This window comes from Ochotona princeps, chromosome 4 (genome assembly GCF_030435755.1).
Source record: "Ochotona princeps isolate mOchPri1 chromosome 4, mOchPri1.hap1, whole genome shotgun sequence".
Taxonomy (NCBI): domain Eukaryota; kingdom Metazoa; phylum Chordata; class Mammalia; order Lagomorpha; family Ochotonidae; genus Ochotona; species Ochotona princeps.
Window position 1 is genome coordinate 108784036 of NC_080835.1, and position 13688 is coordinate 108797723.

Here is a 13688-nt window from a genome sequence, read left to right on the forward strand (position 1 = left end):
TTTGATAGAAAATTTGAATTCCATGTTACATTTTCACATTGTTTTCTGTAAGGTCTTTCTATATTTGGGAGGAAAGGAAAATTATAGAATGGAGAGCTAACTGTATATCTGGTACCAAGAGAAACTAAGTTTTCCATGCCATGATATGTGATAACTCAAGTGGGGTGGGCTCCTGGCTACAGACAGAGCACAGTGCAGGAATCAGAGAGAGCACACACTCGCCAGAAGGCTTAACAACCCAGCAAAGAGGGCAAAATTAAAGAAAATTCAAATAAAGACTGAATATTGTGGAAAACAGCTGATACACCAAAATTCAGAAGAGAGCGTAACAGAAAACAGGTCAATAGGAAGATTTTTATATGGTTCAATAGTGAATGGACTGAGACTTTTAACAGCAGAAGGTATCTGTGAAAGTTTAGAAATAGAATTGATCCAACATCTGATGGCTTATTGTGTGAACACCGCCACTGACAGCAAACACACAAGGTGATGTCAAAATGAGTCAAATCAGACTTCTGCCTTCAGAACCTTCGAATCTTATTCTTTGGAAGTTACCGGAAGTTCAACCAGAATGTGTTGAGAACGTGAACAGCAGGTGAACACATGATTCCAGTGGGGAAGGAAAATGAGCCATAAATAAAGCCAGAATGGTACATGGAACTCAGATTCTAAATGAAAAACCAGGGAAAGGCCTTAAGTTTACTAAGGTAGAAATAGTAGTAGTGCGAGTGGTAAGAATAATGTCCAGTAAGCTTAACCTCAAAAAGAACTGAAGTTGTAGATAAGTGTTAGGGGAAAATATGTTAGAAAAAAATGTTAAAAAAAATAAAAGGTAAATTATTTAAGATACAAGCCATAGTAGTCATTAATTTCATCGAGAAAGCATGTATTCATTTAACAACAAGTGTATAGGTCTGTTACTTGCTGGGTTATTTAATTTCTTTCTGTGTCAAGGATATAGTCTGACAGTAAAACTTAAACATGGCTAAAGTAAAATTGAAGACTAACATAGGAAAGAAAATAGTGAGAGGATTTAAGCTATGTTGAAGTTCACGCACCAGACCTAGGTAAATTCTATTTCTTGAAACTGCCAAGAACTTGTCTTTACCTCCGAAGACTCACACAGGTTAGAAGCCTTGCCCTAGCCAAGTGAATTGAAGACGGGCAAACGCCTTGCAATGGACAGTTATTAATGGCCATGACATGTATCTCTGAAAATATCTAAAACAGATTTTGAAATAGTTGTTTGTGAATACTCTAGAAGGAAAGTAATAGCCTTAGAAAGCAATATGGCTCAATGTAAGGTTGTCTTCTGCCTCACTAACGTGGTTTCCTGTCTTGGTAGGTATAAGAGATCATTAAATGAAAAAAATTCAGTGGCAGTTAGATCATATTTTACCATTGTATCCATACAGACCACATGGGTGTAGATGGCCTAGACCACAGGACTTGTAAGTAATTCATAGTTGAGTGTCCTTAGCTCAGGAGAACTAATAAATTGATTTCAACCTGAAGAGACATTTCTAGAACATTGTTCTTGATCTTATTCTTTTTAATTTTTTCAGCAGTTCATTTGCAAGTAATCTTACAGGAATAGTTAATATTCTGAATAACTATAATCAAAATTCAAAAATTTGGAAAGGTTAGTTGATGACATAACACCACCAAAATGTAATTTGAAATATTTAAACTAGAATTTAGCTCGTGTGTGTGTGACGTAGATGTTTACCCTGTGGTTAGAGCGGCTAAGATGCCTGTGTGCTACATTGGAGTATCTGGGTTTAGTTACTCTTTCTCACTCCAGCTTCCTGCCAGTGCAGACCCTGGGAGGATAATGGTTCCAGCAGTTGGATTCCCAACTCCTTTATGGGAGTTCTAGATTATGTTTCCAGCTTTTGCCTCAGCTTGGCCTGGCCGCTGTTGACATTTGGGGAACAAGCAGGATGGGAACTGTCAGTCTCGCTGTCTGCTTTTCCCATGAATTAATTAAAAAAAAAATCTTGTTCTTTAAATAAAACCAAGGCAATAGACAAATAGGCCTGGTCTCCCACATGAGTTGCAGAGGCCCCAGTACTTGGGCCATTGTCCACTGTCTTTCCAGATGCATTAGCAGGAAGCTGGATCAGAAATATAGGGACTGGGCCTTAAACTGATGTCCCAGTATGGAATTCTGGCATTGAAAGCCCCTGGACCACAACAGCAGCCCTAAGAATATCCTGTCTAGGTCAAGAAAGGCACTAATCCCCAGTACTAGATCAGTGCCGCTCAGATCACACCTGGCAGCTGTATGGTTCCAAGCTTTCTGTGTTAAGAGAGAGTAACAAATCATCACACACCACAGGAAGGAACCAGAATGGCAACAGCCCATGTCTCTCCTGGGGTCATCATTCCTGTGTTAGTGTCTTCCGGGCACAGGCTTTGAGGTTGACTGAGGTTAGATGATAACTCGTACACAAGAAGCTTAGGTGAGAAACAGTAGTTGAATTTAAAAATGTAAAATGTCTATTGGAAAATATTTGACTTTGTTTCTGATAACTACACAGGGTAAAAACAATGACCAATAACCAGGATTTGTAAGGGGACAGTCTTGGGTTTCCAGTGTTTCCAAAGCATCTCTAATGAATTATAATTACCCTTTTGGGTAATTAAGCAGCTTTGCCAAGGTTGCATTGCTGACAGATGACAGAACAGAGATAAAGACGTAGGTGTCTGGATTCATCAACTTGAGCCATTGTTTATGCCTTGATGTTGCAAAGATTTCTGCTTTGAAAAAAGACTGGATAAGGTAACCTCTGAGTTTCCTTTTAGCTCTCAGAGTTTGTTCTGTAGTCCATTCTGCTTTTTTGGTACTTAGTATTAGCCTGTATGGCAACAGCAAGGTGAGAAAGAATGTCCTCAAAGGCTCAACAGAGACTTCTTGCAGTTCCTTCATGAAGAAGTATCCAGTTTTTGTTGCATGTTAATTTTGTATCTGTAACTTGTACATTACTACTCAAAAACAAAAACAGATTGTTAGCAGATACATAAATATTGAAATCAGATTCTGAAATTGTGATGCCAGGCAAGTGGTCATCTTCCCTTAAAGCTCATGGTTTAAAGATTCCATATCATGAAAGCAAAAGTACAAGAAGAAACTGCATACTGTGAGCGCAGTTTCCCAATGGCCATGGGGGAGAAGAAGGTGCAATTCCTACCCCAGAGTTCATGTCCTCCTCCTTTTCCAACACAGGGCAAGAAAAGAGAGTGACCAGAACACACAGTCAGAGGACAGCAATGTTAAGCTTTCCCAAGCACCACTGGGTGATGGGCCTGGCTGGTTGCAGAACTGAGAGCCTAGAGCTGGTGGGGAGAAGCATCTGTGAACACCGCAATCAACTGTGACCAGAAGACAGAGGCAGTTGGTGGGCTGGGGCCTGTGGCATCGGGAAAGAGAAGTGTTCCTTTCATCTGGAGTGAAACAGCTTGTTTAATGGGAGATGCCCCAAGTCCACAGCATCACCCCAAGACTGTTTTTTCTCTCCTGCCTGCTAGATTAGGATGTTGATTGCACTGCTCCTGGGAATGTGGCCAAGAGTTTAGGACACGGTGTTCGTGGGTTCTGGCACTCGGAGTTCACAGTTGCACAGATGGGTAGAGGCAGACAGTGGCTCCAGGAAACTCAAACATGTGGCTGCAGCATTATCCCCAGTGGCTTGCAATTCCTTAAATCTTTATGTCAGCAAGTTTCTAACTTTTTTTAACACTTCAACCTTTGATAATATATTTTATGTGTATGTACACATATACACAGACCCAAGCATATATATGTAGGTATTTGTTTCATATATACGTATATATCCCAAAACATGAAATGCATTTTCACATTTTCATTTTATTTCTTTCTATATTTGTTTCAATGTTGTCATAAATGACAAATGGATTATATGACCTCTAATGTATACCACTCTTGATTTGAAAAATAGTGTGCTGTAACAACCAGTTTTTAAATTACTGTGAAAGTTAGTACTCTGATATGTTTTATACAGAAGACCCTCAGCCTAGAGGAATGATTCTCTAGAACAATTCTGTCCTCAAGGATGGGATGTGTGGCCATGTCTGAAGGCAGTGTTGATCATCACAGCTAGCAGCTAGGGTAGGGAATGGGAGAAGCCAGGGATACTGTGGAATATTTCACAAAGCACAGGGCAACCTCTGTGATCATCTGGAACATGATCTGACCAGCTCAGTACCAGCTTGAAAATCCTGCTGAAATAATCGGTACTTATGCTCCACCATAGGTCTGTCTGGAGAGCTACAGCATCAACACAGTTCTTCTTGCTCACTTGCTCTTTAAACTGCATTTATCTTTCGGTGAGATTGAAGCATAGTGCCCTTGGATTGGTTGCATTGGGGCAGCTCAGTGAAGAATGAGACTTTAAGGAGTGGACCTGTTCCTCCTTTTTGTTGTTCAGAACCAGACCTGGCTCTTCTGTTAGGATATTGTTACTGTCTTTATGAAGGTTTTCTTCTTTATGATTCCACTGTTGTCTTACCTCTCTCATTTCCCCATTAATTCCTGTTGACTAGGGGTCCTTTTCTGGGCCACGGGTAGATCAGGGAAGGGAATTCAGCTAACCAGATTAGACATGGTCCCTAAAGCCCTGTCCCCTGCCTTGTGAGAACTGATTGTGTTATTGGGATAGGGAGTGACCTTCTGACCTCTGAAGTGCCATCTTAAGCTATAGTATTAAACTGTCTCCTCTTGAGCCACTGTTTCAGTCCTCCGTGCGTGGCTGTCTCCAAGCAGATCACCCTGAACATGGCATACACCTGTGTCCAATGTGGAATACCAATCCCTAATCGCACTCTCCTTCCTTGCCTGGCAACTGGAAAACTCTTGAAGGTCTCAGTGTCAGTCTGTTGTTTTCTTGTCATTATGTTTCTGAGCCCCCTGGGGTGATCAGGCATCCGTGGGCTCCGAAACAGGCAAAGATGGGTTGCAGAACAGATCTGGCTTAGGGTTTTGTTCCTCCTTTCTATCTTTGGGATGAAGGTAGGATGCTTGAGAGACCTCACCAACTCAAATATCAAATATAACTGGAGTAGCAGTGAAAATAAAACTAGTGCTATTTGAGGCTCTCCTCTACCCTATTTATTTCAGCATATTTACCTCATGCATCTTGTATTACATAAACAATAGTATTTGTATTTAGTAAATGATTAATTATTTTTGTAACAAACAGTGGGAGGGTTGTGGGCATGTGTCTGACACTTAAGATTTCTGCTACTCACAATAGTTAAGTTGAACCAGCAGATTCTAGAACTTGATGCTGGCAGAGTTCCCACGATGTACTACAAACTCCAGACACATAAACTCTGTGCCTTTGGCTTCAGGGGAGCTGTTGGGACACAGATCTCTTTTTAACTTGCCTGCTGCTCTGTCAGGAAGAGAAAGGCAACGTGTGTAATAGATGAATGAGGGCAGTTGGTGCGGCTGGGTCTCGGGGTATTCAACGCTCCTGAACCTATATTCTTTCCTTGTCTCCAGATAACTTAGGGAGGAATGAGCTAGTAAAGTCAGATAGAAAAGTAGTGATGTGTATAGATAGTCCATGGAGGATGGAAAGGTAAGGCAGAGAGGGGTGGGGAGAAAGAGCAGTAGATGAGGAAACCCTCCCCTTCAGTTGGCATTTTGATCCAACTGTACCAAGAAAGGCATCCTGTGTAATAATAAAGCAGGTCTCAGAAGTTGGCTCACAGACCTCAGAGATCTGTGAAGGGCAACTGTTTGTCGATGGGAGTAGTGGTCTTGGGTTTGGCCTTTGTGTTTTTCCTTCCAGATTGGAGAGTTCATCCTTCAGGGTGAGATAACACATCTCAGCAGTACTGTGAACCTAAGATTTATTGTGCTATGACTTCAGTAGAGGTTGCCTGGAATGCGAGACACCAGGCTGAGCTTCAACATCCAGGAGAAAGCTGCTGTGTCCTGAGTGCAGTGTGGTAGGGAATGCCTGGGCCAGAGGAGAAGCCTAGCTAGAGAGCAGGTGTTTAAATCCCAAGTGGTTAAAATCCCCTGTGCTGCAAGCCTGTGGCCTGCACACTTCACCTCCAGGATGTGGGACAGAGCAAGGGATGCGGATGCTGTGCAGGTCCTGGGAAGTAGGCACTGCTTCCTGAGCATTCATCCCACCTCGTAAGCCTCAGGTTGGTCTCCTTTCTGCCCGTTTGGACAGGCTAATGATAGCTACGGCCTCCTTTGGACCAGCTTGGTGCCTCAGGTCTCAGTAGCTGACAGCATCTTTGTTCTGTCAGCAGTTCATACTTTACCTGGAAGTTTCAGCCTTTTGTGTCACGTGGGTTTGCGTATTAGCTCCCACAGATCTGTTTTACTGGCTGACTTGTCCTCAACATCAGGTATTTAGTTTCAGCTTTCATATTTTGATTCTTCCCAACATGCTTGTTTAGAGTTTAGTAAGATGTCACAGATTTGTATGAATTTATAAATTCAGATTTGACCACATGCGAAGATTCATTTTGCACCCAATATGTATGTAAGGCACCATAGAATAGAAGAGAACAAAACCATCCTTCCCATAATGCAGCATGAGGTCCTCTCCCTGCTGGATGGATTAGTGTTGTTTCAAAACAGGAGAACTTGTGTCTGCTAAGACATACCTGGGCAGAAGCAGAGGTAGCCACATTTGCCATTGAATAGCACACTTACTTTAGGAAGGATTCTGTTGCTGCTAAGATGGCTTTAAAGAGTGTGAATAATGGGCATGATTGGCTCCAGAGTACAGAAATAAGGGCATGGTGGCTTCTCACCTGCAGGTATGAGTGAGAGTCTGAGTTACAACTAGTTCTCCCTGAACATGCCTTATGCCGGGATCCTCCACAGTCCCTGGAGAACTTAGATTCGACTTGCAAGACCTTGCCTCTGTCCCTCACATCACGTCGATGAGATGCTGGCACCAACATTCACCTCACCCAAAGGTGCAGGAGTGTACATGCTGGAGATTGGGTCACTTGATCCCTTGCAGAGGGCCTGATGAGGTCATTGCAGCACCTGCCCCTGGTGACACACTTCTATAAACAGGAGGAGGAATTCTGCTGCTGGATCCCTCTCGACATGCAGCTTAGGCTCGCTGAATGAAAAGCCCTGTGAACAGGAGATGCAGCCCTAATAATAGCCAGCACAATCGGATGGCTATTTGGGGACAGCAAGGCTTTGTGCCGCTCTTGATCTCCAATGCTGCCTGTCATTCTTGCCCTGCTGTTACCTTTCAGGCTTCCTATTCTTAGAATCATTTTTGAGCCCTGGGCTTGAGGGGATACAGCCCCCAGGACCGGAATGCCCAGCTTGAGTGGAATGCAGACTGTCTGGCAGAGTGGAGGTTAAATAAAGTTTGCCTTGGCAGCCCCTCTGTTCTTGGATAGGCGACAAGCAACTTGGATACAGGAGTGATGGCGTGAACCACCGTGTGATGCGGTACAAACAGGATCTTCTGAGCATCTGTCTGTGTCTCCTACATCCGTACCAGTGCAGAACAAGGGCCCTTGACAGTCTTGAGCCCCAGCTGACCATTTGACTCTGACAGGATGCAAGGACAAATAAAGAATAATGTGAGAGTCCTGGGTCTTCTGGATGTATCTACCCCCTCTGAGATACATTTTTTTTGAAAGTAAGATGGAGTGGGAAATTTTCGTTTTAATAAGGACACGAACCGTTGCCAGTCAGTCCACAACTTTTCTTGAGCACTGTGGGAAATTTCATAAAGTATGAGACTCAGAACTTGTTCAGACTCTGTAATTTATTGGAGGAAATGGAGAAACAGAGCTGTAAACACAAGAGAAGTAATAACCCATATCCCAAAGTCAAATATGACATGGCTTCCAAATGTGTACTGTAGAACTAAGAGCCAGAGGAGCAGCAGGGAGGAACTTGCAGCTGGGGCAACCAGCAAGCACCTGATGGAGGAGATGGGATTGAAGCAGTTTGCTGGAAGGGCAGACTCGAGTTATTGGAGATAACCATGAGCAAAGAGCAGGTGGGAGACAGCCTCAAGACCAGACAGGGGAACCCAAAAACCAAAGAAATGCAGCAGAGGTGGTGAGGGAGAGAAATTTGTGTTTCAAAAATAATAATAATAATAAACAACCTTAACTACCAGGGCTGTATGTTCACAGTACTGAGAGAGCTGTGCTGCTGGATGGGAGCAGGAAGGTTATAGTACAACTTTTGGTGTTGGGTTCTACAAAACCTCTAGCGAATGCATGGTCGCTGTCAGTGAGTAATGCTGTAATGACTGTCACTCATTGTCAGATAATAGGATCCCGGTGGTTGGGTTGGCTTCATTTCAGCTGGGATCTGGTGCTGATCACTCACCTGATTCCTGTTGGCATAGCTTTGACAAGGTTCAAATACCAGGACTGCGTGGCATGAACTACGGGAATGTGCTTCTGACAGTTCTGAAGGCTGGCAAGTCCAGGATCTACCTGCTGGTAGACTTGATGTCTCGTGAGGGTCCGCTTGCGTCATGGATCTAGTCTGCTTGTCCTCAGCAGTAGAAAGGGGAGGGTCTTTCTCGCACCTCATTCATGAAGGCTCTGCCACCAGGACCCCCAGTTACCTCCAGGACTCCTCCCCATCACCTGCTCATCCTATCACCTTGAGGGTTAGAATTTCAACATAGGGAGCTGGATTATGGGGAACATGAAGCTTACAGTCCATTGCCTTCAGAGTTACCTGAGCTTTCTTATCTCTCCTGTCACAGGTGGCTGGAGGTGCAGGTGACTAATTTAACCTGCCCTCAGCACTGGGTGCAATACCTCCGACTGCTTCAGGAATCCATCTGGCCAGGCGGAGTTCTGCCCAAATCTTCCAGGCCTGTGAGGACCCAGGAGCAGAAAGTGGCTGCTGAGAGCCAGGCTTTGCAGACCCTGATGGAAATCCTGCCAGGTAATCAGGTGCACTGATGGGACTGACTGTGCTAACAGCACTGCCTCCCGGTCCTGCTTTGCCACTATTGCTCCACATTCTTTCCCGTCAATGAAAGATACACTTCTTGGTGAACTTCTCTAAAATCAAAACCTGCTAACTCACCATTTTTCTGGCAAATAGGAAAATGATGAGGACTGCAGTTCCCTTTTTAAGAATTTATTGATCGGGCCCGGCGGCGTGGCCTGGTGGCTAAAGTCCTTGCCTTGAACGCCCCGGGATCCCATGTGGGTGCCGGTTCTAATCCCAGCAGCTCCACTTCCCATCCGGCTCCCTGCTTGTGGCCTGGGAAGCAGTCAAGGACGGCCCAATGCATTGGGACCCTGCACCCACGTGGGAGACCCGGAAGAGGTTCCTGGTTCCTGGCTTCAGATCGGCACAGAACCGGCCGTTGCGGCTCACTTGGGGAGTGAATCATCGCACAGAAGATCTTCCTCTCTGTCTCTCCTCCTCTCTGTATATCAGACTTTGTAATATAAATAAATAAATCTTTAAAAAAAAAAGAATTTATTGATCTGTTCAAATGGCAGAGTGACAGTGAAGGGAGAGGAGGACAGAGAGAGAGAGAGAGAGAGAGAGAGAGAACCCACCTTTCTTTCACTGATTACGCCCCAGATGTCAGCAGCAGCCAGGGCGGGGCCAGGCCAAAGCCAGTAGCCAAGAAGCTCATCCAGGTCTCCCTTGTGGGTAACCAGCCACCTGACTCTGCCCGCACAGGCGCGTTATCAGGAAGCTGATTGGAAGCAGAGCAGCCGGGACTGACTTATGCTCCAGCGCAGGATGGCAGCTTAACTCACAGGCTCGTGCCATTCTGGGGCTTGATTCCTTGAGCCCTCACTCAAACGATGCGAGAACATGGAAGGAATTGCTGTGGCCACACCACGGCACAGGTTAGGGGAAGGTCTGGCAGACAGCTGGGCAGATCTGTGGAAGCAGGGCTTGATTATCCCTGCTCTGAAAAGACTTCAGGCTTTGTACCAACTCAGCTTGTCCTGGTATGAGGAAATAAAGTGGCGTGTCCTATGGAAGCTCAGCCGTAATAAATTGCGGCATTTGGCTCAGGCAGGTCTTCTGCAGTGAGTAAAACAGCTTGGAAATAAGAACCTTTGTTTTTTTCGCTGTGTTACTGAAGGCGGAAGGGAGGGCAGTTTGCTGCCCACTGTGGCGACCAGGGAGCAGTAGTGAGCTGGGCTCTGGACTAACTGGCCTTCCTCCACACTGCCTGCCTGCTTGCCTGCATATTAGCGGCAAGTTACCAAGTTACATCTTGAAGCCCATTTTCACCTAGACACTTAACTTAAGAAACCTTTTTCTTTGATTTTCCATGTTTAATTTTTAATTTCATTTGTGTACTTTGAAGGTTTGTATAAAGCTGGCAGAGATCCTGAAGAAACAGTATCCTTAGATGCAAAGACCTCAGTGGTAACACAAACATGTCATCCTTTTTCTCCCCATCAGAGTTTGTGGTAGAAATCCTTGGTGTGAGCAAATGCCGGCTGAGTTGGGGTCTGGTCTTGGAGTCACTGCAGCAACCCCTGATCAACAGGTAGGCTGAGACACCTGTTCCCAGCGTAGCATCGCCAAAGGCATCTCTGTTGTAAGAGGTATTTGGGGCAGTGCGTGAACACCCTGATTCATCTCAACTGGTCTGGGCCCCTGACTGCAGAGTCTGACATGTAGGGCCGCCACACACACCAAGTGAAAACCTGCTACTATTGGACCAGCTGTGTTTGGCGTTTGGAAGAACTCGGCATAAAAGGTCATGTGAGCTGCTAAAAATGCCATTAGCCTCCAGGCTTGTCCAATATCTGGCAGCCCCTAGGAACATGGGGAGCATGGCATGACCTATGTAGAACAGACCCCTTTCAGCAATGGCCTGTTGCTCCATAGCAAAGTATGGTTGATGTTAATATCATGAGTGGTTTTTGCTTAGTGTCGTAGATCAGGTAGTAAGATTTTAATTTGATAAAAGGATCAGAACTGCTGGATGAAGTAAATACTAAAGAATTAGTGCATCCTATCCCCTGACTGCAGTGCTTTTGGGAACATGTACTCCTCCCTCCAACTCTGTCCCAGAGGCTCTGTCCTTGTTTTATGCTGTTCCTCAAGGGTCCTGGCTTTGCCTTTTTGCCTGGAGGATAGCCTGTAACTCCGTGATGATGCAGTGGCGAGTCACAACGGTACTCAGGAGTTCCCTGGTGAGCAGGTGTCGCAGGGATTTTCTCTCACAATTCTTAGGAGCAGTGCTTACTGCTAATGTGGTAGTTTACCAGTGGAATGATAAATGGAATTTTATGAATTGTAAGTACTACTGCTAGGTTGTTTTTGTTTTGTTTTGTGTTGTGTTGAGATCATAGCCCCTGTTAGTTCAATAAGCATTGTGTTTTGGGCAGAGGTTTCGTCAAGCTGTTGAAGTTTAGACTATCAGTAGGGAATAAATGGAGAAGAGAAATCAAATGTGATGAACAAGTTCTAGCATGTGATGCAGCCTGAGCCCTCACTGTGTTGCCTTGTCCATTTGTTTCAGGCATTTGATTTACTGCCTTGGGGATATCATCCTGGAATTCTTGGACCTCAGTACCTCTGTTGAGGAGTCGGCCACAGCCACCTCTGCCTCACATACCCCAGGCAGCCCCCAGAAGATGGGTGTCCCTCTGTAGTCAGCGATCAGTCAGATGCTTTGAAGACCAAGGAAGGAGTTACTCAGTCACCAGAGATCAGCCAGGAAACCTGTGTCCTCCAGAACTCGGTTGTAACTCAGAGGGCCAAGGGTAGGGTCTCACTGGCTTAATTCTCTCTATGCCATTTGCAGTAGGGATGTACACACCAATTGCCTGCATATCCATTTCCGTGACTTGTTGGTGGTACATGGCCCGTTACTGGTGTGTAGACCTTGTTTCCTTTGGAAAAGGAACCCCTGAAGTAGAGGAATGAGCCCTCTTTGCCCTCCTTTCTAATATCATTTATCAAAAAGCTGGCCCTGGGCACATGTGAGCCGGATCCTCCAACACACAAGTTCTGGATAGAACAGGGAAAAAAACTATAGCCAGATTTCCGTGGAAGAGAAAACAATCAAAGTTCTCTGTTCCCACCCGGAAACTGCAGATTCATTCAGGCCACACTCTTAGAAACCAGAACCCTGGATCCTGTCTGAATTTCCAGCAGTCCCAGCAGACAAAGCAAGAAAAAAAATTTCTCAACAACTTTTTCTCCTTGGCTGTTTTCCATGACATCGGCCTGGTGGAGGATGTCACGAAGGCTGCTTTTCTGAATGGCTGCACTTTTCCTGTTCCTTCGAAACAGACTGCCAAACCTTCTGGTAAATCCACCCCACCCTCCACGCCCTTTCCTGCAAGGGAATTGCACCAGAGACTTTATTTATTGATTTTCCTCTCAAATCTCTGCCCAAGAGCAGTTGGATTTCTGAATTGTGGTCCTGCCTCTATCTTCAACAAAATCACATGGCAAACCACAAACTCACAGGTTCAGTGTTTCCAAAGACAAAGGTAAGCACTTGCCCTGGAGCTGACAATGCCAAAGCAGCAGGAAACTCAGAGGATGAGGGCTTCTCCATTAACAGGTATCTGGCTGGAAACTTCCTCGGAGCAGACACTAGCAAATCTGCAGGGAAGAGCTTCCACACTTGGTTCTTTCAGGATTGAGTAGAAGATCTTCAGGGACCCCAGCGTGCAGGCGGAGGTCTTCTATCTGGGTACAGTGTCTCTTAGTAACAGGGAACAATTTGGTGGGATTGCTGGTGGAAAGGGGGAAGGTGCAAGTCACACGAACAGTGTGTGTGGGAATGGCTAGCAAGAGAGGCTTCAAGGCTATTGCTGGACCACTTGGCTGATCCCCCAGCCCTATGGCTTCTCACTTGCCTCTTAGCCTCCAGCTCTTACTGAACCCAGATGCTCCCACCTGGGGCAAGGTCTTGAAGTTAGATGGATGAAAATGGGCTAGAGCTTTAAGAGCAAGTCCCAAGGTTCTCTTACACGCTGAAGTAGGCAACGAGCATACAATTAAAATGGTTTATAGAAGAAAAGTTGTGAAATCTTGTTTTCTCCCCAATGGAAGTTTTTGTTTTTTGGTTGTCTAGGGAAGGGGGGACGGGTATTTCTTTGTGTTTTATATTCCATAAATTGTGTTCTGCCGTCATTGGATGGCTTAGATATCTACTCTTGCTGAAGGCAAAGAAATTAATGAGGTAATGTCTCACGGTTCCTTCTCGTTTTGAGAGTTAATTGTGATCAACTGTTGGCTGTCTTTATAGTCGCAAAATTCTCAGAGCATCTCCTGCTTTCGACGTTCGTGGACAGATGTAACTTGGCGCCTCCACCCCCAGTGTGTGCCTGCAGGAGAGTAAAGTCCCTGGAGGGACATATCCAGGCTGATGCGTTAGCTCCTTAAGCAGGGGTGATTGCCTTCTGAGTAGGTGGAGGTGAAGTGAGTAGGCCTGCTTTCTACTAACCTTCTTCCAAAGCTTCCCCTCAACACAGATACCTGTGTTGCTTTGAATCTGCTAGGATTGTGGCTGAAGTCTGCTACCTGACACACTGCAATCTCTGTAACTATAAATTCTAAGGAGTCTTTTAACACCTCCTGCCCAAAGGACTTCTTGTTTTTCATGTTATAAAAGAGCCCCCACTCCAGTGTACCTGCTCCCAAAAGAACACTATACTCAGACCCTCCTTCAACCCGCATATCACCACGG

General features: G+C 45.2%; 1 protein-coding gene across 1 annotated transcript in view; it reads left to right on the forward strand.

The window, feature by feature from the left end:
* SNX19 (sorting nexin 19) overlaps window positions 1-13019 on the forward strand; it is a 38256-nt gene extending 25237 nt beyond the window's left edge. The window contains exons 9-11 of the mRNA XM_004593305.4: window positions 8754-8938; window positions 10436-10523; window positions 11505-13019. Coding sequence (XP_004593362.4) covers window positions 8754-8938; window positions 10436-10523; window positions 11505-11637 — 406 coding nt within the window. The 3' untranslated portion in view covers window positions 11638-13019. The remainder of the gene's footprint in view (window positions 1-8753; window positions 8939-10435; window positions 10524-11504) is intronic.
* The last annotated feature ends 669 nt before the right edge of the window (window positions 13020-13688 follow it).